Source organism: Cervus elaphus, chromosome 22 (genome assembly GCF_910594005.1).
Source record: "Cervus elaphus chromosome 22, mCerEla1.1, whole genome shotgun sequence".
Lineage (NCBI taxonomy): Eukaryota > Metazoa > Chordata > Mammalia > Artiodactyla > Cervidae > Cervus > Cervus elaphus.
Genome location: NC_057836.1, coordinates 41,554,209 through 41,579,800, shown reverse-complemented (window position 1 = coordinate 41,579,800; position 25,592 = coordinate 41,554,209). Strand labels below are relative to the sequence as shown.

At 37.8% G+C, this 25,592-nt stretch overlaps 1 protein-coding gene across 4 annotated transcripts in view; it reads right to left on the bottom strand.

Moving 5' to 3' along the window:
• Positions 1 to 25,592, bottom strand: part of FGD4 (FYVE, RhoGEF and PH domain containing 4) — a 236,590-nt gene that overhangs the window by 48,311 nt on the left and 162,687 nt on the right. For all 4 annotated transcript variants that reach the window (XM_043881495.1, XM_043881496.1, XM_043881497.1 and 1 more), the window contains exons 4-7: positions 23,460 to 23,967; positions 6,907 to 6,996; positions 4,220 to 4,365; positions 3,630 to 3,786 (exon numbers count right to left, since the gene is read on the bottom strand). In XM_043881495.1, coding sequence (XP_043737430.1) covers positions 3,630 to 3,786; positions 4,220 to 4,365; positions 6,907 to 6,996; positions 23,460 to 23,967 — 901 coding nt within the window. The remainder of the gene's footprint in view (positions 1 to 3,629; positions 3,787 to 4,219; positions 4,366 to 6,906; positions 6,997 to 23,459; positions 23,968 to 25,592) is intronic.

Here is a 25,592-nt window from a genome sequence, read left to right as displayed (position 1 = left end):
AGCAAAATGTTGTCTGAGGAGGCCTTACAATTGGCTATGAAAAGAAGAGAAGGGAAAAGCAAAGGAGAAAAGGAAAGATATACCCATTTGAATGCAGAGTTCCAAAGAATAGCAAGGAGAGATAAGAAAGCCTTCCTCAGTGATCAATGCAAAGAAACAGAGGAAAACAATAGCATGGGAAAGACTAGCGATCTCTTCAAGAAAATTAGAGATATCAAAGGAATATTTCATACAAAGATGGGCACAATAAAGGAGAGAAATGGTACGGACCTAAGACAAGCAGAAAATATTAAGAAGAGGTGGCAAGAATACACAGAAGAACTGTACAAAAAGATCTTCATGACCCAGATAATCATGATGGTATGTTCACTCACCTAGAGCCAGGCAACCTGGAATGTGAAGTCAAATGGGCCTTAGGAAGCATCACTACAAACAAAGCTAGCGGAGGTGATGGAATTTCAGTTGAGCTATTTCAAATCCTAAAAGATGCTGCTCTGAAAGTGCTGCACTCAATATGCCAGTAAATTTGGAAAACTCAGCAGTGGCCACAGGACTGGAAAAGGTCAGTTTTCATTCCAATCCCAAAGAAAGGAAATGTCAAAGAATGCTCAAACTACCACATAATTGCACTCATCTCACACGCTAGCCAAGTAATGCTCAAAATTCTCCAAGCCAGGCTTCAACAGTACATGAATAATGAACTTCCAGATGTTCAAGCTGGATTTAGAAAAGGCAGAGGAACCAGAGATCAGATTGCCAACATCCGCTGGATCATCAAAAAAGCAAGAGAGTTCCAGAAAAACATCTATTTTTGCTTTATTTCCTATGTCAAAGCCTTTGACTGTGTGGATCACAATAAACTGTGGAAAATTCTGAAACAGGTGGGAATATCAGACCACCTGACCTGCCTCTTGAGAAATCTGTATGCAGGTCAGGAAACAACAGTTAGAACTGGACATGGAACAACAGATTGGTTCCAAGTTTGGAAAGGAGTATGTCAAGGCTGTATATTGTCACCAGCTTATTTATCTTATATGCAGAGAACATCATGAGAAATGTTAGGCTGGAAGAAGCACAAGCTAGAATCAAGATTGCCAGCAGAAAAATCAGTCACCTCAGATATGCAGATGACACCACCCTTATGGCCGAAAGTGAAGAAGACCTAAAGAGCCTCTTGATGAAATTGAAACAGGACAGTGAAAAAGCTGGCTTAAAACTCAACATTCAGAAAACTAAGATCATGGAATCTGGTCCCATCGCTTCAGGGCAAATAGATGGTTAAACAGTGACAGACTTTATTTATTTGGGCCGCTCCAAAATCACTGCAGATGATGACTACAGCCATGGAATTAAAAGCTGCTTATTCCTTGGGAGAAAAGCTATGACCAACCTAGACAGCATATTAAAAAGCAGAGACATTACTTTGCCAACAAAGTCTGTCTAGTCAACGCTATGGTTTTTCCAGTAGTCATGTATGGATTGTAAGAGTTGGACTATAAAGAAAGCTGAGCGCTGAAGAATTGATGCTTTTGAACTATGGTGTTGGAGAAGACTCTTTAGAGTCCCTTGGACTGCAAGGAGATCCAACCGGTCCATCCTAAAGGAGATCAGTCCTGAATTTTCATTGGAAGGACTTATGCTGAAGCTGAAACTGCAATACTCTGGCTACCTGATGGGAAGAACTGACTCACTGGAAAAGACCATGATGCTGGGAAAGATTGAAGGCAGGAGGAGAAGGCGACGACAGAGGATGAGATGGTAGGATGCATCACCAACTCAATGGACATGAGTTTGGGTAAACTCTGGGAGTTGGTGATGGACAGGGAAGCCAGGCGTGCTGTAGTCCACGCAGTTGCAAAGAGGCAGACATGACTGAACTGAACTGAACTAATTCTGATATTTCATTGTCAGTGTAAAGAAGTGGAACAGATTTTTGCATGTTAATCTTGTATCTTGCTATGTTGCTGAATTTGTTTATCAGTCCTAGTAGTTTCTGTGTGTAGTCTTTAGAGTTTTCTATATATAGTATCATGTCATATGCTTACAATGACAACTTTACTTCTTCTTCCAATTTGGATAACTTTTCTTTTTCTTCTCTGATTGCTGTGGCTAAGACTTCCATTATTATGTTGAAGAGAAGTGCTGAGAGTGGGCATCACTGTCTTGTTCCAGATTTTAGCAGGAAGGTTTTCAAGCTTTTCCCTGTTAAGTATTATGCTGGTTGAGGTCTGTCATAACTTTTATGTTGAGATATGTTCCCTCAAAGGGCTTCCCTGATAGCTCAGTTGGTAAAGAATCTGCCTACAATGCAGGAGACAGTGGTCTGATTCCTGGGCTGGGAAGATTTGCTGGAGAAGGGATAGGCTACCCACCCCAGTATTCCTGGCCTTCCCTTATGGCTCAGCTGGTAAAGAATTCACCTGCAATGAGGGAGACCTGGGTTCGATCCCTAGGTTAGCAAGATCTCCCGGAGAAGGGAAAGGCTACCCATTCCAGTATACTGGCCTGGAGAATCCCATGGACTATATAGCTCATGGGGTCGCAAAGAGTCGGACATCCCTGGGCAACTTTCACTTTCACTTCATGTTCCCTCAATACCCATTTTGGTAAGAATTTGTATCATGAATGGATGTTGCATTTTATCAAATGCTTTTTCTGCATCTATTGAGATTATCATGTGGTTTCTGTTTTTCCTTTTCTTAATATTGTATATCACATTTATTTGTATATAGATACTTTTAATATTCTAACTTCTTTAAGATGTAAAATTATACAAAATAGTAATCATATCACTGTATTAATGGGTTTTAAACACAGGTAAAATATATCCATGTAAGACAAAAGAAGGCAGTCAAGAATACACACCCAAATAATCTTAGGTGATCTAAGAAATCCTTTTCAATATTTAAACTTAAGCAAAGAAGTTATCAACAGTCTTGACTAAAGAATCAAATAGAAAGTACTATGGTATTATTAAAATGTATTATTCAGGTTTGATGAAATTTTAAGCCACATATATGAGATGACCAATTCCCCCCACCCCCAAGGAACAAAACAGAATATAGTTGATCCTCGCATATGGGTTTGTACTGTGCAGGTCCACTTATACACACGTTGTTTTTGTCCCCCCCAGTAAATATGTACTACAGTACTACATAATCCATGGTTGGTTGAATCCATGGATGCATAACAATGGATATGAAGGGCTGGCCATAAAACTATACTGGGATTTTCAAACAGTGGGGGATCAGTGATCCTAACCCCTGTGTTGTCCAAGGGTTAGCTGTAATTATGTTTCCAAAATGTCATGGTTCATAGCATTCTTTATATTCATTCCAACATCTCAACCTCTGAAAGCAAGAGTCACACAGAGCTGGATGGAAACTTACTTTGTAAATTTATGTGGACCCTGATAAAATCAGAGTCTCCTTGCCTTAAAAATAAATGGAGAATTTACTGTTCAGTATATAGCATGAGCCCAATAAATATTTTAACTTTGCAGAGATAATTTTTGCATAATTTAGAATAGAATTTGGCTAGAAGTCTAAATCTAAAATTTAGATCTAGAAAACCTTAGAATTTGTACAGAAAAATTAATTTATAACCTTGAACAAAAGAGTTCTATTTACCTGAATTTCTTCAACTACTGATTTGAACTGGGGAATACGCTCTGTCATGTTTTTAACCAATTCCATTGCGTTATCAAATCCCTTCACATATTCTCCATACATCTTAAGGAATGGTGCCAATTTCTGAAGGATGTCACCAATTCTAGGGGTAGTTTCCCTGTATAAAACATAAAAGCAAGTTATTAAGATTTCTTATAGAATGAGTGAATTAAGAGGACTCCAAATGAAGTAATCACTTTTTTTTTCATTTCTCTTTATTAGTTGGAGGCTAATTGAAGTAATCACTTTTCATACACACATCCTGTGCTTTTATCAGATCCACGTTGCTGTGAAACTGACAGAATGAAACAAACACTTTTTAAAAAAGAGTTAGGAATGACACAGTAAAGAGAGATGTTATGGAATTCTTGATGTTCCAGATAATCCCTAATACCTTGTTTCCACTAATCAAACTATAGCTTGGAAAGAAGAGCTAAAATGTTTTCAACTAAAGCCAAAAAATGTACTACAAGGTCTTTCAGTGATCTTTAAGATAAAAATTTTGCATAAATGTTGCCTTAGATATATTGTTTGTTATCTACTCCTCTTACCATTCTTGCATTCTTTTCTCCAGCTCTGGCAATAGGAATTTACTATGGAAGGCATTTATTGATGAAATATTAGAAAAGATTTTATTCACCAGCTCTGCTGAAAATGAACCTCGATTTGCTTCTTCCAATAGTTTGCAATAAAATACCTGAATAAGAGAATAAAGCAAATATTACTTCAAATTTATTGGTTAACCATCTAGCATTGTGCTAAGGCACACAGTGGGCTCTTAATAACTTTTTGTTGAATAAATGTAAAAGTTCATGATTCAAGAAATCAATCACTTTTGAAATGTAGAAATGAGCATATGCTTTGATAGAGAAAGACCAGAAATTAGAATTAGGAAACTAATTCTAACCTAGGCTGTGCCTCTATCTACTAATCTCTTCTGTTCCAGAGAAATTTCCAATCGAGGTTAATGGTGAAACAGGAAGAAAGGGGCCGGGAACAACTTCTGAAAGAATGACATAGCCCAAGAACACAATGTAAACCAATTAGAATCAAATGAGTCCAAGATGACAGACAAGCCAACTTCAACTAGGCTTTGATCCTCAATCAGCAAGCTAAATGACACCCTCAGAGGCGCCACGACAGTCCCAAGGCACTATCAAAAGACCAAAAAGTGGGTGGTGGCCCAATTCCTAGAAATTTCCACCCCTTCCCCAAAATAGTTGGAATAATCTTTCCATTCATTAGCCTATGAAGTTACCCAGCTCATAAAAACTGATTATGCCGCATTTTTGGGCCACAACACTTGCCTTCTGTGATGGCCCACACTCTGTTTGTGGAGTGTGTTTCTCTCTGAATAAATCCACTTTTTATCTATCACTTTGTCTCTCACTGAATTCTTTCTGCGATGAGACATCGAGAACCTGAGCTTCATTACTGTAGGTTTTAGGTGAATGTCAAGTCCCAGCCATGTGGGTTAGAGTCCTAAGCAGAGTTTTGGCCAGGCCTGAGTCCTGGAACATGGGTTGAAGTTCAAATCTGAGAAAAATGGTTTCAATAGGATTTACCCTTCCTATCCATAGGCAGAGTTAAGAGATGTGGAAAATGATATATATGCACAATAATTGTATTTTCCACTCCTCTTTATATTTTGAATGACTTTTATGTATTACATGTTGCCCTTTATTATAATTTATTGGCATAAATCTCATCTTCCCTATTTAAACTGTACACTCTTTGGGGACAGAGAACACTGTGAATTAGTTCTCATAGCATGACAGGCACTTAATAAAAAGGCAGTCCACATATGAACAAAAGAGTATTTTGGTTCTCAGATGTTTTCCTGCTTTACAAAGTAATAATGTATGGTAACTTAAAACTCAGAAATGAGCATAAAAAAATCTTTTCTTGTACATAATAACAGGTATTTTAAAGACAGTAAAAATAGTTTTGCAGTCTTAGCTCTACGCCAGTAGGGCTACTATACCTCTTAATTGCCATTCTGTTAAATGTAGGCAGAAGGAAGTCTGTTCTTTCATAATGTCCAGATGGTTGTTTATTTTCTAAATTCACCTCTATTGCATTTTCTTGGGAGGCAAAAAGAATACAAAATTATGTCCTTAGAGACTCCAATAGGATATTTTACCAATTAAGACTCTAAATTCTAAAAGGTCGGCCAATGTCACTAACAAGATACTATGGCTGGAAAAAAGAAAGAAAAAAAAGTGCAACCTGATAAGAGGAAAAAGCACATTTCCACTAGAAGAATATCTAAAAGTTTCAGGTTTGTAATCTCCATTAGAAGGGACATTATTTCAAAGGTACAAATCAACATAAATTGATTGATTTATGGAGAAATTCCTTGGAAAGTGAGTATTTGAGTCACAAACTCATTACTTTGGAGAACACAAGTCTTAATCAGGCCCCTTCAGGCTCACCCTAACAGGCAACATAGCTTAGTCCAGGGACTCCTGATGAGGAGGCATGCCCAGGATGACCTGTTTCCACAAAGTTCCATCTTCCAATTGCTACAGTGGGACAAGCCTTCTTGAAAGTAACACTCAAACATAATACTCATTTTCTCTTCTAATAAGAGGAGTCTGTATCTGCAATCTACCAATTATCTTGATCTTTTATCAATGTAACAGGATTAAGGGGCCATTGTGTTGAACAGTTATTCTTAATGATGCATTTTAAAACTTTTTTTGCGATGTATACTTGAGATGATTCACAAGCCTCTACCATGATAAAAGTACAAAATGTTATTCACATATTCAACAACTGTTAACACCAGGCACTGTTTTTAACTTTTCATGCAAGGCTGAACAAGTGAAATCTCAAATTTCCATCTGGTCCTATGACTGTAGGCAATTCCAATCACTCTCAATGGCTGAACAGCAAGTGAGACAAGAATCAGTGATGTATTCATGCCAGTACCAGAATCTCCTATTTAGTAACATGGTCTTCAAGGTCACAATAAAGGGTCAAAAAACAGAGTAGGGTTTAGGTTTGGAAGACACAGATGAAGACCCATAAGAGAGTCTTTCAATCTGTTTTCTATGAATTATGAAACCTTTATACCTAATTAATTCACTGACAAAGTTGAAAATGTTAGCAGTTTCCTTGAGGAAACAGCCAGAAATAGGCAAGTCCTTCTTGCAGTTTCTAAAACACTTTAATTAATAAGTTAAAGTGATGTATAATGACAAAAATAAAGTAATTCTGAAAGAGAATATATTACCTGATCTAAGAGATCAAGTCGGCTGACATAAGCTCTTTCTGTAAGCAAAAGTTCATTGGCTATTTTGTGAAGTTTTTGCTCATCAGTCTCCTAAAAACAGAAGAGAAATTCACATATTAGTAAAGAAAGCTTGGATGGTATTTCTAAAGTAATAAACATTATCAAATGGTTTCATCAAAAGTTTTCTTAAGCTTCTCACATACCCAATTTCCTTAAGTCATCGAGGAACATCCAACCAGAAATGAACAAAACTAGACATCAGCGATCTGCTAGATTTAACCTATGACAACTTCTTTAGGTTATAACTTCTCTGATCTCTGTATCAATTAACAGTATCATCCATCTTTTCCCTGAAACATCTTTTATTTTTTTTATTTCCCAGGTACTACACTTTCCTCATTTCCCCTCTACCTCTTTCAGGCTACTCTTTGCACATGCTTGAATCACTTTATTAGCTCGATGCACAGAACTTTTTAGCTTAAAATTTCTTTTTAATTATAGAAAATTTCAATCTTATATAGAACTAGAGAAAACAGTAAAGCAAATTCCCATGTGTCCATCATCAAGATCCAACATCAACGCATTGTTAATGGTCTTTCATCTATGCTGCTACCCATCTCCCCTCTACCTATGTTATTTTTAATTAAATCCATACTTTATTATTTCCTCAGTTTACGTCTATTTAACTCTTAAATATCTTTGTATAACCTTACTAGTGCCATGAGGATAGGAACATTTTCCCCTTGTTAACTGATCCATCTCTTGTGTCTACTACAGTGTTTCAATAAAAACACTGGCATTCAATAAAATATCACTGAATGAATGATGAACAGCAGTCACACATGCCTAAATATTGCTGGACATTTATTACTGCTTTGACATGTTGTAAATCTAAGACCTCATTACCTTTTCTGTAAAATCTCCATCCTACCACCATCCTTGGACCTTACCAACCCAGCAGTGGTTCTATCCCTTTCTAGTCAGCTGACTTAAATTACTTTAAGCTTAGTTCCCTATCACAAAATCCAGTCAGCCACCAACTCCTATTCATAATATTCTGTCTTTAGCATCATCTTTTAAGTTCTCATCACTAGTACCCTGTTTGCTCATACCTTATCTCAAGCCCAGGCCAATCAACAGTTGTCCAATTATTTGATTCCATTATTTTGGTGGCTCTAACCCACTTTGAGGGCTTCCCTGGTGGCTCAGAGGTTAAAGCATCTGTCTGCAATGCAGGAGACCTGGGTTCAATCCCTGGGTCGGGAAGATCCCCTGGAGAAGGAAATGGCAATCCACTCCAGTATTCTTGCCTGGTGAATCCCATGGACGGAGAAGCCTGGTAGGCTACAGTCGACGGGGTCGCAAAGAGTCGGACACAACTGAGCAACTTCACTTTCACTTAACCCACCTTGAATACTACTGTATAAGGAATCCTTCTAAAACTCTGCTCTGCTCACCTAATTCTAATTCTAATAGGAAAGGGAAAAAAAGTCTCCAACAGTCCTCTTCTCACTAACAGGATAAAATCTAGGCTCTGTGTACCATTCAGAGTTGTTTCTACCTACTTACTTTTCTGAAATACTCTTTTCATTCTAGGAGAGTATGAATATAATGAGTTTAGTAAAAACTTTAGTACCAAAGCAGACCAAAGTATACTTTAAGCCAGTGTCTAATGTGTATAAAGGCTACATTTTGAACTCTGTATAAAATGCTATGAAATTGTGTAAATATTTCATGGTATTAAACATATACGACATCTACTTTATGCTTTATATGCAATGTATATTCTAATGTGAAAAGTTACCATGTTGCTTCTTACATTACCACTGAATTGAGATATTTTTATGTGAGTCTTTAGGATAAAGTGACATAATGCTGTTTAAATAATTTGTGGTCTCAGAAACACTGAAATAGGAACTACATAGCAATCAAATTCCACAATTTGTCAAGATTTTGGTTTAACTTAATAAATTCAGAGTAAAGTACTAGCATTGTTGCTTGCCTGCCTGGCATCCCTCCCTTCCCCTTATCTCTTAATGGTATCCAGATTTGGTTGGTGTGTCTATCCCAGTACTGTAATCTTTCCGTTGCGGAAACTGACCTTATCCACAGATGAAAAAGGAGCCCTGAATGGTGTCGCTATCAACGGTATACAGCAATTGGTTTAGGAGCCAACGTGACATGAGACAATATGCAATGGCAGCTTTGGAAAAGAAGGCTCCCTACCCTTAATGAAGAAACAAAGAAAAAGAGATCTGTTTGCTGCTCCATGTAGATGAGGGCATGTGCAGGCTTAAGTGCTAAAAAGCAGTCATCTCATAACCACAGAAATGAAGCCAATAAACTTCCTTATTATTTAAGGAGGCTGAGAAAAACATCTACTTCTGCCTTATTGACTACGCCAAAACCTTTGACTGTGTGGATCACAACAAACTGTGGAAAATTCTTAAAAAGATGGGAATATCAGACCACCTGACCTTCCTCCTGAGAAATCTGTATGCAGGTCAAGAAAAGTAACAGTTAGAACTGGACATGGAACAACGGACTGGTTTCAAACTGGGAAAGGAGTATGTCAAATCTGTATACTGTCACCCTGCTTATTTAAGTTATATGCAGAGTACATCATGAGAAATGCCAGGGTGGATGAAGCACAAGCTGGAATCACAATTGCCAGGGAAATACCAATAACTTCAGATATGCAGATGATACCACCCTTATGGCAGAAAGAGAAGAGGAACTAAAGAGTCTCTTGATGAAAGTGAAACAGGAGAGTGAAAAAGCTGGCTTAGAACTCAACATTCATTGCTTCTTGGCCTTTTGGCTAAGATCAAGTGTAGAACTCAACATTATAAAAACTAAGATCATGGCATCCGGTCCCATCAATTCATGGCAAACAGATGGGGAAACAATGGAAACAGTGACAGACTTTATTTTCTTGGAATCCAAAATCACTGAAAATGGTGACTGCAACCATTAAATTAAAAGACACTTGCTCCTTGGAAGAAAAGCTATGACAAATTAAAAATCAGACATTACTTTGCCAACAAAGGTCCACCTAGTCAAAGCTATGGTTTTTCCAGTAGTCATGTAGGATGTGACAGCTGCACTATAAAGAAAGCTGAAGAACTGATGCTTCTGAACTGTGGTGTTGGAGAAGACTCTTGAGAGTCCCTTGGACTGCAAGGAGATCCACTCAGTCCATCCTAAAGGAAATCAGTCCTGAATATTCATTGGAAGGACTGATGCTGAAACTGAAGCTCCAATACTTTGGCCACCTGATGAGAAGAACTGACTCACTGGAAAAGACCCTGATGCTGGGAAAGATTGAAGGCATGAGGAGAAGGGGACGACAGAGGATGAGATGGTTAGATGGCATCACTGACTCAATGGACATGAATTTGAGCAAGCTCTGGGAGTTGGTGATGGACAGGGAAGCCTGGCATGCTGCAGTCCATGAGGTCACAAAGAGTTGGACACAACTGAGTGACTGAACCGACTGACTGATGAGTAGTACTGCTGTTACTGGTAGCATCCTGATCAATATAAAAAACTTAAAATACTAAAAAACATATGCAGTATATTCCATGAAACAAACTTTCAAGGAACTTTTAGATGATCATTATTTATAGAGAAGAAAAAGCCATATGACCCAGCAATCCCACTTCTGGGCATACACACTGAGGAAACCAGATCTGAAAGAGACACGTGCACCCCAATGTTCATCACAGCACTGTTTATAATAGCCAGGACATGGAAGCAACCTAGATGCCCATCAGCAGATGAGTGGATAAGGAAGCTGTGGTACATATACACCATGGAATATTACTCAGCCATTAAAAAGAATTCATTTGAATCAGTTCTAATGAGATGGATGAAACTGGAGCCCCTTATACAGAGTGAAGTAAGCCAGAAAGATAAAGAACATTACAGCATACTAACACATATATATGGAATTTAGAAAGATGGTAACGATAACCCTATATGCAAAACGGAAAAAGAGACACAGAAATACAGAACAGACTTTTGAACTCTGTGGGAGAATGTGAGGGTGGGATATTTCAAAAGAACAGCATGTATACTATTTATGGTGAAACAGATCACCAGCCCAGGTGGGATGAATGAGACAAGTGCTCGGGCCTGGTGCACTGGGAAGACCCAGAGGAATCGGGTGGAGAGGGAGGTGGGAGGGGGGATTGGGATGGGGAATACGTGTAAATCTATGGCTGATTCATATCAATGTATGACAAAAAAATAAATAAATAAATAAAAATTTAAAAATAAATAAATTAAAAAAAAATACCTAATGAACTAAAAATGTTACTTACAAAGCTATAAGTATAATAAGTAAATACATAAGAAATCTACTGATTCAGAATAAGTTATATCTTGTTTCACATACAGGAAATACTGACCTGCATGAACACTACAGCTAATTGTTTCAGGTTTTAAGCCAGATTTACTGGGATAAAATTACAAATAAGTGAATAGTTCTAGGAGTTTTGACAAAGGCTTACAATCATGTTACTACCACCCTATTGAAACTCTTCTTAGGTATCTGTAGTCAATCACATTCCTCTTCTACCACTAACTCCTAGTAATGCTGATCTGGTTTGTTCCAGAAAGACATGTAAATGGAATCACAAAGTATGTATGTGTCTTTTGCGTCTTGCTTCTTTCACTTATCAAAAAGCATTTGAGATACATCCAAGTTGTTATTAGTATTAGCAGTCCATTCTTTTCCAGCCCTTCATTTTATTCTTATAGTGGTGATATCTCTTTGACCCACCATGTTCTTTTCTATCTTCTAATGCTAAGATTTCTAACAGAAATCTTTAAAGAAAACAACCCAGCAGAATTTGTGCTATGATAAAATAATACATTTTATGAGTCAGAGAATTCACTAAACAACAGATTATACTGTCTACTACTGCTATGCAATGAGGTCACCCCTGAGGAAGAAGAGGAAGTGGAATAGGAAGCTTATAAGAAAAAGTCTTTTGTTGACTGCAAATTATACTTTAGCTGATTGTGGCAAATTGTGGGCATTCTGGTCATATTTTGCAAAATCCAAGGGAATGCCAGCAGTTATTTATAAAAACTATACTCCTTCCACACAGATGGTCTTCTATCATTAGGTCCCTGACCTTGCCAAAGCCAACACAAAGATAAGCAAAAGTAAACTTGCTAACAAATGGTTTAATCACTCATATATAAGGTTTGTGAAAAGTTACAAGGGACTTTATGGTGAAAGTGAGGACATCACAGAGTTATGAAGAATTTTTTAGGTTAATCACAACAATAATGTTGATAATATCACCATAATAAGAATAGCTAACAATTATTTACTTATTGATTGTTATGTGTGGGATTCCCTGGTAGATGGTCAAGAATCTGCCTGCAATGTGGGAGACCCAGGTTTGATCCCTGGGTTGGGAAGATCCCCTGGAATAGGAAATGGGGCAGACTGTTACAAGCACTTTACACAGACTGACTGGTCCTTACAACAAGTCTATAAAATGGGCACCAATATTATCCCTATGTTGTATGTAGTATACATATACAACAAAATTCCAGAGCTTAAAAAAAAAACAAGACTCAAAAGAGGCCAGGAAACTCGCCCAAGGTTACACAGGTCTAAATCAGATTTTATTTATATAGCAGAGTATGTGATTTTGAGTAACTATTAGTAAATGGTTGGCTTTCACTCTAATCTTCTTTGCAACAAAAACTGAGACTATTACTTGCCTACAAGTGAACAGACTAATAAAATACTAACTATCCATTTAAAAATGGAATGAGCATTTTAATTTATATACTAGTTATTTTTCCAACATAAATTTTACTTAAAGCAGACTTCTAAGCATTTTAGTAATAATTATCAGGTATAATAATTTCAGTCACATTTGATGTAATAATATGATGGCTTCCAAATTTTAAAAAATTGGTTTAGTTCCTGAAACTTGCTTACATTTCAGAAACATATATATTTCAGTACATTTAGGGAGAAGTATATGATCTCTCTGTATCCACAGGACTCTATTACTCTATCAGACTTACGCTTAAATAATAAACCAAGGAGTTTTAGAACTGTTGGTACATTGGGGCTGTAGCCTGATATTTTTTTAAATAGCCCTTTACTAAGAAGTCATTTGTTTTTGTAATTCTTGGGAAAACAATAATGGTTACACAATACTGACTGGATGAGTAATCTCATTTGGTTCTTTTGGAACTGAATACACAGGCCTGACTTTACAAAATAAGTATAAATATGCCATTTGAAAAGTATCTTACGTTTGATATACCTCTATAAAGGGATTATTTTTAAATTCCATTTTTACTTGTAAATATATACTGTATTAAAAGCTGATTTTCAGAGTATTTCCTTGAACAAAAATACACCAGAGTATAATTAAACTATCAGAACTGAAAAAGTAAGATACACTTCCCTTACAATAAAAGACTATACAATTTATTTTGCCCTACTTCTCTCTGCTTAATACATTCCTAGGCTATTATTGTGTACCTTTAAACCTCCAATAATCTTTTCACAGAGACCTGCTCCTTTTCACTAGGGTTAGGGTCAGCCCAGTTATTAGTCAATGTACCCGCTGGCACATTGCAGTGTCAATTCTATCTCCTTTGCAGATGTCACCAACTCCTGCAGCTCTTTTCAGACCTTTTGGCATGACTCTTCCACATGGCAGGAACTGGGACAAGGAGCAGCTCACAGAGTTCACTCACTGGATAGGCTGAAAATGCTTGTGTGGAGCCAGCAATTCACTCTTCTGAATATTGGTGCCATACTCCCTGTCACATGCTTCAAAACTACCAAGAAAGGGGGTAGATATTTTGAAAAAAATTTTGGAAATGCCAATGAGCAACTGTTTCCTGAAAGATTCCTTAAGGGTAGAATCTTAACTTATTTAAAAATGAATCAGATATTGACATTATGCTTTATAATTCTTCAATAAATGTTCTCATGTCACTTTATTTTAAGCAGCTTTTTTCCTAAAAACACTGAATCAAACCTACTAAAAGTTCTTATAGCCTTCTTCATATATATATTTATAACATACTAAATATGTTATATATAAAACTATATATATATAAAATAAATTATCAGGTTTTATAGAATGGATGTTTCTTGCTCGTGGGGAATTTCTATCCAAATCTGTCGTCAGTTAACTATACTCTTCAGTTTAGCAATAAGGAGTTTATGATCTGAGCTAGTAACTGACTGAAGTGAAGTGGAAGTAGCTCAGTTGTGTCCTACTCTTTGCGAACCCAGTTCTCCTGCATTGCAGGAAGATTCTTTACCAGCTGAGCCACAAGGGAAGCCTTGTAAGTGACTGAGTTAAATTCAATTCAGGTTTGTGAAAACAAAGTTCTTATTCTGCTGCCACCTTATAAATAAGAGAACTTCCCCTGGATCTAGGGAAGAAGAAAATGAGAAGGTATGGGAATAAAACACAGATTTTGTATTTTAATAAGATCATATAATAATGCCATAAGTAAGGTCACATGGTCTCAGGGTCAGGAAGAAATGTATTACTAGGTACACATTATAAGAAAAAGAGAACAACCACTATAACATGTAGGCATTATACCTTTCCCTGCCTCATAATATAGTCTCACAAGCATAAATAGTCTGTTACTTTAACATGATCCTTCAGGAAGTTTTGGGAGCAAAAGCCAAGCCTAATTGAGACCAGCACCAATACTTACCCAGTCTACATCCTCAACACTGTTTATCAAATTTGAAAGTAAGAGCTTTAAACCTGAAGGTTTAAATTACATCTTTTTGATAGAGGTTGCAGAGGAGAGAGGAACAGAGCCTGAACCGAGGAGGACAATTTGGTTACCTGCACAAGATCAGACAGAAAATGACAACGAGAGGGAAACTTTGCTCTTATACACAATTTCATATACATTATTAGACTAAGGTGTCCTTTGGGTTTAGCAGAAATTTAAGATCAAACATCAAGAAAATATAATATATACTCAGAATCAATAACTGAATTAACCTATCCCAAGCCAAGGCAGAATATCACAGTAACTAGGTCACATGATATTTCTGATGACAGTACAGCCTTGTACATATTAGTGTTTTACATGGTAATAATCTATGATGTTCAGGCAGGACAAACAAACAAAACATAAAAAACCTAAGTTAATGGGCAAGAGGCATGCAAACTTATCTGTGTATCCTGTAAGGAGTACCTCAGTTTAAAGAAGAACTAAGAGTGAGGTGCTGGGATCTTCAGCAGGCACAATATGCTGAATGTCTATCAAGGGACATCTCAGATCATGAGTCTATTCATTTAGATTTACAAATAAGGAAACGGGATTTTTATTTTTTGTTTTATTTAACAAACGTACAGCTCACATTGTTTCAAGGCACTGTTCTCTATACTTTACAACTATTAAAAGATCTACACCTTGTAAAAATGTTAAGAAGTATGTAATATTACCTCCATTTTATAGATGAGGCAACCTGAGGTACACAGAGGTTTAAGGTGACCTGCTCAAGGTCACATAGCTGGTAAGTAGCTGAGCTGGAATTCAAACTGAGAAAGTCTGGTTCTTGAGCCTGTCTTCCTGTTGCTCTGTTTTGCTTTTGTTTTTTTAAGCCACATACAACAACCGCTGTTTTTCCAAGTTCTGACCTTTCTATTTCTTACAACCACACTAAACTGAATCTTTGCGCACACTGTGGCCTCCAAGCACCTGACTTTCCCAAATCTCCTGATTCACATTAACATTCTGTTAAACCCAATCCCTGATTCTGTTGTCCCGCTGCTCTTCGCTCTGCTGCAAGGCCAATCCCACTTCAAGTTAGCTTTCTCTTTCTTGAGTTCCAGGCCACTCAGCAAGCTGGAGAGACTGCTGACTGGTCCCACCACCTTGGACCTGAGTCCTCAGAGTCTTGGTCACAAGGCACCACAAAAGCTGATCTCTCCACTGTCTTCAAACTCAAAGTCCCATTCTTTGAAGATATTCCACTGGCCTTTACGGCAGGGGGTACCAACCGCCGGTCTACAGACTGCTGCTGGTCCATGGCCTGTTAGGAACCAGGCTGCACAGCAGGAGATGAGCGCCAGGTGAAATCTAAACCACCTAACCCTACCCCCGCCCATGGAAAAATTGTCTTCCATGAAATCGGTCCCTGGTACCAAAAAGGTTGGGGTTCAAACTGACACACCCAGCACCAAGCGTCTACGGGCTGTGTCTGAGAACCTCACTCACTTACTCGGTGAGCTCCAGACTGCCTGACTTCTCCATTTCCGCTAACAACAGGTAATTCATCCTCCCAGCCATGCTCCAGACCTTGGCTTTATCTTTGAGCTCTCCTTTCCCTCATGGTGCCTTAAATAATGGTCATTTATCTTGATCAGCTCAACTGCTAGTTTGAATTTACGCAGTGCCTTGCCCATGGGTTATGTGCAATATAGATTCACTGTATTTAATCTGAATAGCCAGATTTACTGAGCTACTTAGCTATAATGTCCCAGTAAAGGCCTAGGTCTCCAGGTTAACTCCTAATTCCACATTTTAAATGATGACAGTCCTTGCAAGTTCACCAGTTCCAGCCCCTCATCCTCTGCCCTCTGAAGCCCAGTGATTCTCATAATAGAATCCTTCTTTCTCCTCTTGGAAAAATCACTATGTCCCCCTTTTGATTATGCTTGTACTCTTCAGGGCTCAGTGCCTGGCCTTCTTCTGCTTCCTACACATTCTATTTTGGCAATATTAATCACTTGCTTACAAACATCCTCTTACATTACTACCCTCTTTCCTGAGCTCCAGATCTTTATTTCACTTGCCTAATATCTTCCAATGGATGTCTTGTAGGTGCCACAAGTTGAGTAGTACAAAAGAAGTCTAATTAACAGTTCTACTCCCTCCCCTCATTCCAAACACAATCACTTTCCTTCTTGTCTGTCATCTCAACCAGGTTAGGAAACCAGGACCTGTAGAATTTAGTACTAACATGCCCTAAGGTTACACAGCTGGGAAGTAATGGGGCTGGGATCTGAACTCATCTCTTTTAATTCTAAAGCTTTAGAATCCTAAAGCTTTAATTCTACAGCTTTCATCCCTAACCAATAATCCATAATGTCTCCAGAATATTCCATTTTTGTTTTAGATATCTTTACCTGGACTTTGCAATGTGTTGTGTTAGTTGCTCAGTGGTGTCCAACTCTTTGGGACCCAGGGACTGTAGCCCGGCATGTTCCTCTATCCACGGGACTCACCATGCAAGAATACTGGAGTAGGCTGCCATTTCCTTCTCCAGGACATTGCAAAAGTCCTTTAAATTCATTATGTCTATAAAGTCAATTAATTTTCTTGTCCCCAAATATGTTGTTCTTTCTATTCCTTTATAGTTCAGTAAATGGTACACCATCTCATCTGCCACTTCATTGGATGAAGCTACAGGGAATGAACATGACTCATTCCCTATATCCAGTCATGCAGTTCTCAAAAAATCTCTCTTCCTTGTCCCTAACCCTCCGCTTCATCCAGGACCTTTTCCTTTCACACCTGGAATACAACAGTTGCTTACTAACCATGTACCCTGCTCCATCTGTTTTTCCTTTCATCTGAGTCATTTTTCTAAAACCCACAGATGTACAATCATGTCACTTCCACGCTTTAATTAAATGTCTCTTAGACCAGCTAGTATTAGGCTTATGGAAAGCTTGAAATAACATGGGAAAATACCTATCCTACAAAACAGGATGCAGGATGACCATATATTATGCTATTGGAATTTTTTTTTCAAATCAGCTGAGAAAAATACGCTAGATATCAAAACACCTCAATAAATGCAAATAAGTCAGATATCAAAACACGTTTCTCTAGGTGGTAGAACTATGAGTGATTTTGTATTCCTCTCTCTTCTTTTTTTTCCTTTAGCCATGGACTTTATCGTTTGAATATTAACAACTATTATTCTATACGCACATTTTAATTTCTTACAAAACTCTACATTCCACATTGCTAGATCTCTTCATGCTCCATTTTATGCCACATTTTCATGAAAAGGTATTTCCCTGAATCATAATCTGCCTGATTGTGGGTTTGTTGTTATGGTTGTTGTGGTGTAGTCGCTAAGTTGTAACCCCATGGATCATAGATCCCCAGGCCCTTTTGTCCATGGGGTTCTCTAGGCAAGAATACTGGAGTGGGTTGCCATTTCCTTCTCCAGGGGATTTTGTTTTCTCAATGCTTTACTGCATTTTCTTGATTTTCTATGAGGATTATTAATTTTTATTCAGACTTTAAAAAAATCTTCAAAAAAAAAAGTCTCCAGTGCTTTCAGGGGGAAAAAATACAACGTAGGCACACAAACCCACTGCAATTTATCCTTAGCTTATATTTTCTTGTTAAGTCTATCCTTCTATCCCAACACTCGTTTCACTAGCCCTTCTGGCCTCTAATATGAGGCCAGAAAAATCCCTAGACACAGCAACTACCCTCCTGTTTCTACTCTCAGCCCTGTGCTCAGCCTAGAGGCACTCCTCTTCCCTACCCCCCTGTTCCCTTCTATTTTGGACCACCAGCACCTCCCACTGCTCCTTCAAGTCCAATCATGCTAGCAGCCTTCCCCTCACCAGCTATCCTCCAGGCGCGGCTGTTTTCTCATAGTGTTTCCTAAGCCCTTATTGTACCACATCGTGGTGATTTACTCATGTCTCTCTCCCCTCAGCAGACTGAGACTTTGTGGAAAGGGCCTGCCTTATTCACTTCTGTCTCCAGGACCTAGAAAAGTAAGTCCTGCATACTGAATATTTAAAGTGAACAATAGTAGACATATGTTTTTTTTCCAGGTATAGGCTCTCTGAAGTTCACTTTTTCTCATTTCTTTCTTAGAACTTTCCAACATACTGTTTAGTCACCACAATGTAAACAAGTTTCTGAGATTCCCATCAGTTCTAAATGAATAATGAAAATCTATCCACAAGACTTTTATGAACTATCCACATCGTTAGTGGGGAAACTTGTCCATTATCCTATGTGCCATTTTTAAATGCCTACGACTTTAGTTGGAACCTTCATTATAATACTAGCAACAATGAAATATTGATTAGTAAAGCTGGATAATTTGTTTGTGCTGCCTTTCATTTTCTTGGAATTAAAAGCTGATTGAGCAAAAGAAGAAATATAGGAGTAATTTTCTACTTGTCTTCAAATCTAACAAGACCACAAAAGCTGTCTCTTCATATTTCAAGATGTAAACCAAAAGAAATTTAAAGTTTTATTGGGGAATGGGGATAAATTGGGAGACTGGGGTTGACATATATACACTACTATATATAAAATAGATAACTAACATAAACCTACAGTATGGCATAGGGAACTCTACTCAATACTTCGTAATGACCTAAATACGGGAACAGAACCTAAAGAAGAATAGATATATGGATATGTATAATTGATTCACTTTGGGGTACAGCAGAAACCAACACAACACTGTAAATCAATTATACTCTAATAAAAATTAATTTAAAATAAAAATAAAGCTTGATTATAAAAGAACTTGTAGTCCATAAGAAATGGATAACCTATGTAAGCATGTTTTAACTCTCAGAAAACTCTGATAACTCATATTACACTCTATGAATTAATCAACAATTTTAAGAATTACAATTAAACTTAGAAGAAACTGAAGGAAAAATAGGAAAAGGGAATTAACTTGGATTACACCACTGGTTTTCTGTTTGCAATTTACTTCTGAATATGATTCTCTATCATATTTCTTCCCCCAGGAGATAATTATCTTAATTTTTGAGTATGTTCAAAAGTTATAAATCCTCAAGGTTTATAAAAAAAGTAGTAAAATGGCAATTAAAAAACAGGAAATAAATATGTAAGTTTTTAAAAAATTCGTATTTATATAAATCTCCACATTCTTGATACCATCTTCATCTACTCATCCACTTCATTATATGATTTCTTTCATCTTTGGTGGAAGAAGAGACTAATATTAGATCTATTATTTATATGAACGTTAATCTTAAAAAGTACACATCTTTACACTTATATTTGGCTTGCTGTATGAAATACTGTCACCCTGCTTATTTCACTTACATGCAGAGTACATCACGCAAAATGCTGGGCTGCAGGAAGTAGAAGTTGGAATCAAGATTGCTGGGAGAAACATCAATCACGTCAGATACGCAGATGACACCACCCTTATGGCAGAAAGTGAAGAAGAACTAAAGATCCTCTTGATGAAAGTGAAAGAGGAGAGTGAAAAAAGCTGGCTTCAAACTCAATATTCAAAAAAGAAAGATCATGGCATCTGGTCCCATCAATTCATGGCAAACAGATGGGGAAACAATGGAAACAGTGACAGACTTTATTTTCTTGGGCTCCAAAATCACTGCAGGTGGTGACTGCAGCCATAAAATTAAAAGACGCTTGCTCCTTGGAAGAAACACTATGACTAACCTAGACAGCATTTTGAAAAGCAGAGACATTACTTTACCAACAAAGGTCCATCTAATCAAAGCTATGGTTTTTCCATAGCTTTGTTATGTATGGATGTGAGAGCTAGACTGTAAAGAAAGGTGAGCACAGAAGAATTGACGCTTTTGAACTGTGGTGCTGGAGAAGACTCTTGAGAGTCCCTTGGATAGCAAGGAGATCTACCCAGGCCATCCTAAAGGAAATCAGTCCTCAATACTCATTGGAAGGACTGATGCTGAAGCTGAAACTCCAATACTTTGGCCATCTGATGCGAAGAACTGACTCATTGGAAAAGACCCTGACGCTGGGAAAGGTTGAAGGCAGGAGAAGGAGACGACAGAGGATGAGATGGTTGGATGGCATCACTGACTCGATGGACATGAGTTTGAGCAAGCTCCGGGAGTTGGTGATGGACAGGGAAGCCTGGTGTGCTGCAGTCCATGGGGTTGTAGAGTCAGATATGACTGAAACAACTTATTAGCATCAGGAACGAACACAACCTTGTAAAGCAACTATGTGCTTAGTTGCTCAGTCATGTCTGACTCTTTATGACCCCATGGGCTGTAGCCTGACAGTCTCCTCTGTCCATGGGGATTCTCCAGGCAAGAATACTGGAGTGGCTTGCCATGCCCTTCTCCAGGAAAGAAACAATACTTCAATTAAAAAAAAACAAACATTTCCTGGTTCCAATTGTTTGGTCCACAATATACTACTAACCAAAAAATTTTTTAATTTATTTTTAAAATTGTAGTAAAATATGAGAGCCCCTTGGACTGCAAGGAGATCCAACCAGTCCATCCTAAAGCGATCAGTCCTGGGTGTTCAATGAAAGGACTGATGCTGAAGCTGAAACTCCAATACTTTGGCCACCTCGTGTGAAGAGCTGACTCATTGGAAAAGACCCTGATGCTGGGAGGGACTGGGGGCAGGAGGAGAAGGGGATGACAGAAGATGAGATGGCTGGATGGCATCACCGACTCGATGGACATGAGTTTGAGTAAACTCCGGGAGTTGGTGATGGACAGGGAGGCCTGGCGTGCTGCGATTCATGGGGTCGCAAAGAGTCGGACACGACTGAGCGACTGAACTGAACTGAACTGAACACTTAACATAAAATGTATCCTCCTAACACTGCTAACATTTATCTTTGCATTTTGGAACAAGGAAAGGCAATGTAACAAGCATTAGAGCAACAAAGGAGAGCATATTGTCACCATGTAGAAATTAAATCCTAATAGTCCTTTTTAGATGGGGGACTCATGTAGTGTTTGAATCAATAGCTCTGAAGAGAAAATTTAATTTTTCTTCCTTCATATAGCATGTGCCAACTGTTGCTTAAATGCCCATTAGGAGAAAGACCAGATGTACATGTTTCACTAATGTAATAGGAAGCCCAATTAAGTCTCTCCCAAACCATGCAAGACACATCTATGAAAATGTATACATAATAATACATGACAGGGGGAAAAAAAGTAGTACCCAGCAACCACAGACATCATCACCAATTAAAATATTTCCCTTAATAAAAACAGTTCTTGCTGTTTTACTGATACTTGCTGGTGGCATCATCCCAACTGTAAAATGACAGATAGGAGTCTTGAGTTCTTTGGTTCTAAAATTCTCTTCTGTTCAAAGTAATTTAAGCACAGAGACACTAAAATCTACTACTATACTGAGATGTAAAGAGATTCACTTTGTATGGTCCTGTTTATTTAATGTTTCAGATATTGTTGCCAAGGATGACTCACTTTCTCCCACCCACTTCCTTATTTAAACTTTCTTTGCTTCAGAGTCAGCATTTAAAATTAAACCTCTGGCACTTTGCCCATATGTGATATTTTTCAGGGTCACTGTGAATTGAACTATAAGACAGATTTCACTTTAAAGTTCTGAACACATCAACCAATCATTTTTACTCTAATATTTTAGTATCAGTCTTTTTGAATTTTTGCCTATGGTAGTGCCACTTAAGACACAGTATCATAAAAAAAAATTCTAAACAGATTTAGAACTTGGATTTGTTATTTACAAATTTTCCTATAATTGTCCAATTTTCAATTCTCAACTCTCCTACCTGGATTATTATTTATAATCAAAAAGACAGACTAAACAATGGAAACCCTTTTTTCCTTGTCTTCAGAATTATAAACAACTCACCACTCCAGGGAACTCTATAATAATGCTTATATTGCATCTCTGATTCAAGAAATTCCAAATGGAATTGGAATTTCAAATTCTAAATTTTCAATGTGTAAAAGTCATCCTTATTGATATTCCCAAAACACTAAATTGGCACAAATAAAGAATACAAATGCAGTGGTCTTGTTACTGAAGTGGTATAAAAGTTTCTGCTGTCGCACAGGTAGGTTATGAATATTATTTCATCAGCAAATCAGCCCTTTATTAGCTTAGAAATGCCATTCAGGTGGCTTATCAAACTGCTGCTCTGTTCAGAAAGGAAATGAACTTCTAGTTTGCCACAGTCTCACCTCTCCTTAGCCCATCACTCATGGCTGCTGCATTCACTGACATTTACTGCAATTAGGCATTTATGCTTGGGACTTCTTGAGTCAGGACACAATATTGGCCTGAGTGTCAAAGCACAAGGCGTCTGGGCTTTTACTGTGAGTCTGGAACATCATTTAAGCTTCCCGGGACTATTTTTTCTCCTATAAATGAACTACTGAACTAAGATGATTTTCAGGATTAAATAATTTCCTGTTACTCAGACCATAAATATTAGGGATGCAGCCCTATGTTTATTATTAGGGATGCCCATATGTTGATGGGGAGCAATTTTTGATGTAAATATAAACACTATGTTTGTGATTTTCCTATATCAAAGTCTTTACACTGTTCTGAATCTTGAAATCATAATAGAGAGATCAACAGAAATTATATAGAAGAAAAAGTAAAGTGTCTCCTCACAGAGTAGGGAAAACATGCATCAGCAGCTAGAGCTCGAAAACTGCTGAACTGGTGGTGAGGGTGATCAGACTTCTTCAACACATAAGTGCTATAAAATAGAGTTCCAAGCGTAGTGGAATAGTTAGTGCTTCCTCCTACTTATGCTTTACCTTCATCTCATGGTGCTGGTCCAGCTGTTCCAGTTCTAGGGGGCTTTCTTCACTTTCCCTCTCTTGTACCTTGGCTTCTGTATCTGTCCTTTCTTCTTCCAGGAGGAGCACAGGGCTGGCATGTAAAGTCCTGCAGCTACTGTCAGAAGGATCTTCATGACAGTTATTTGTTGTGGGTGATGCCGGGCCTGTGGCTGTTTCTTGTTTTTCTCCATTCATTAAGTTTGTATCGGGCAAGGGTTCAGAAGTTTGAATAGGAGTATCTGGGCTAAGAGTGGCCACTCTGTCCTCCTCACATTCCGCCTGGTTTTGTGCTGCTACCATACCATTTGCCACACAAGTCTGTTCACCCTGAGATTGATCTGTACCATTTCCCTGCTTCTGTGGTGAGTGCTGGGAGAGGAGTTTCTGCTGAGGTGTGGCTGTCAATCCATGCCTTCCTGGGGTTCTAGGAGCATTTAGGTTCACAGCAGAATCTTTTTTCAAATCGCTGTAATTTGATAAAGCACTAAAAGATAAAACACAAAGGAAGTATGAAAATGCTGGCATGGACAAGTTCTAGAATAAAAACAAATTTACTCCATTTGTTTAGGGATATTTAGTGAAGATATCCATCCCCGTTGGTTTTAGAAACTTAGATAAAAACTGGTAGAGTAGCTCTCAGTTGTTCAGGATGTTATCTACACTCAAACATTTAAATAAAGACAATAAGTCTGAGCTTTACCTATAGGTTTGGAAACATTTCCTTGGGTTGTTTATTAACATAGTTAATTAGTAAAGACTTAGATGTGAGGAATATATTTAATAAGGCCACCTTATCCCAAGATTTTTACTTTCTTAACATTTTATAGACAAGTATAGTCAGCCCTCAATTTATGAACAGGTTAGAAACCAAAGATTATCTGTCTCTGGAAAGCAGACACATTTCTCAAAAACCTTACTGCATGTGTTGCCACAGCATCCTAACTGGTCTTTCTGCTTCCACAGAGATCCCCTCCAGCCCCACGTAGGCCACAGAGCTCAAACTCTGGGTGAGGGCTTCCCCGAACACTTGAAGGTAAATCTGGCATCTTAATCATGACCTACAAGATTCTCTATCCTCTAGCCCCTACTAGCTCTGGCCTCATTAAATTCTGTTCTCGCCTCACTCACTGTGTTCTTGTCATATTAGTCACTTTGCTGTTCCCATACCCAATAAGCAAATGTGCATATCTAAGTTGGAATTCTCTCTGCCCAGGACAGTCTTCCCCAAGTCAGTAGTGTGGTTTACTTCTTCCCATCATTCATGTTTCGGCTCAGATGTCACCTCAAAGAGGCTTAAGTTTAACTGCCAGTATACAGAAATGCTTCTGTGGAAATACTAATATAGTACTTTTTTTTAAAAGGTTATTAAAGTACTCTTTAATACATATCTGACAACATATCTTTGTGAGGGTGGATTTTTCTTCTTATATGTCAATGAAAACAAATATTCCAATAGACTGAATACAGAAGCAGATATGAGAATCTACCTGTCTTCCCTTAAGCCATGCATTGAAGAGATTTACAATAAACAATATGACAATGCCAATAATCATTTTTGTTTTGGAAAATATAATTATTTCATTAAGATCGCTATTTTATTTATTTTTTTTCTTTTTCTTTTTTTTTCTTTCTTTCTTTATTTTTTTTATTAGTTGGAGGCTAATTACTTCACAACATTTCAGTGGGTTTTGTCATACATTGATATGAATCAGCCATAGTAAGATCGCTATTTTAAGTCAGGGGCAAATTGCTACAACACTGTTAACACTAACCTCCAAATACAAATTGGATACACAATAAGCAATCTCTAACACTTGCTCTATACCATGTCTTCCTTCAAAAGTTGCACTTAAGATTTTTGATATGTTGGTTGATTCTGGACAAGATGCCTAGGTTTGTCTGAATTTGGTAGTTTCCGGCTGCTTTTTCAAATCGGTAAGATTATGTCATTGGTCATTATCATCAAGTGGAAAGAGACCTCTCTCCAATGTGGCTATGTTAGGCAGAATAATGGCCCACTTAACATGTCCATGTCCTAATCCCAGAACCTGTGAACTTGACATGGCAAATGGGATTTGGAAAAGTAATTCAGGTTACAGATCTTGAAAT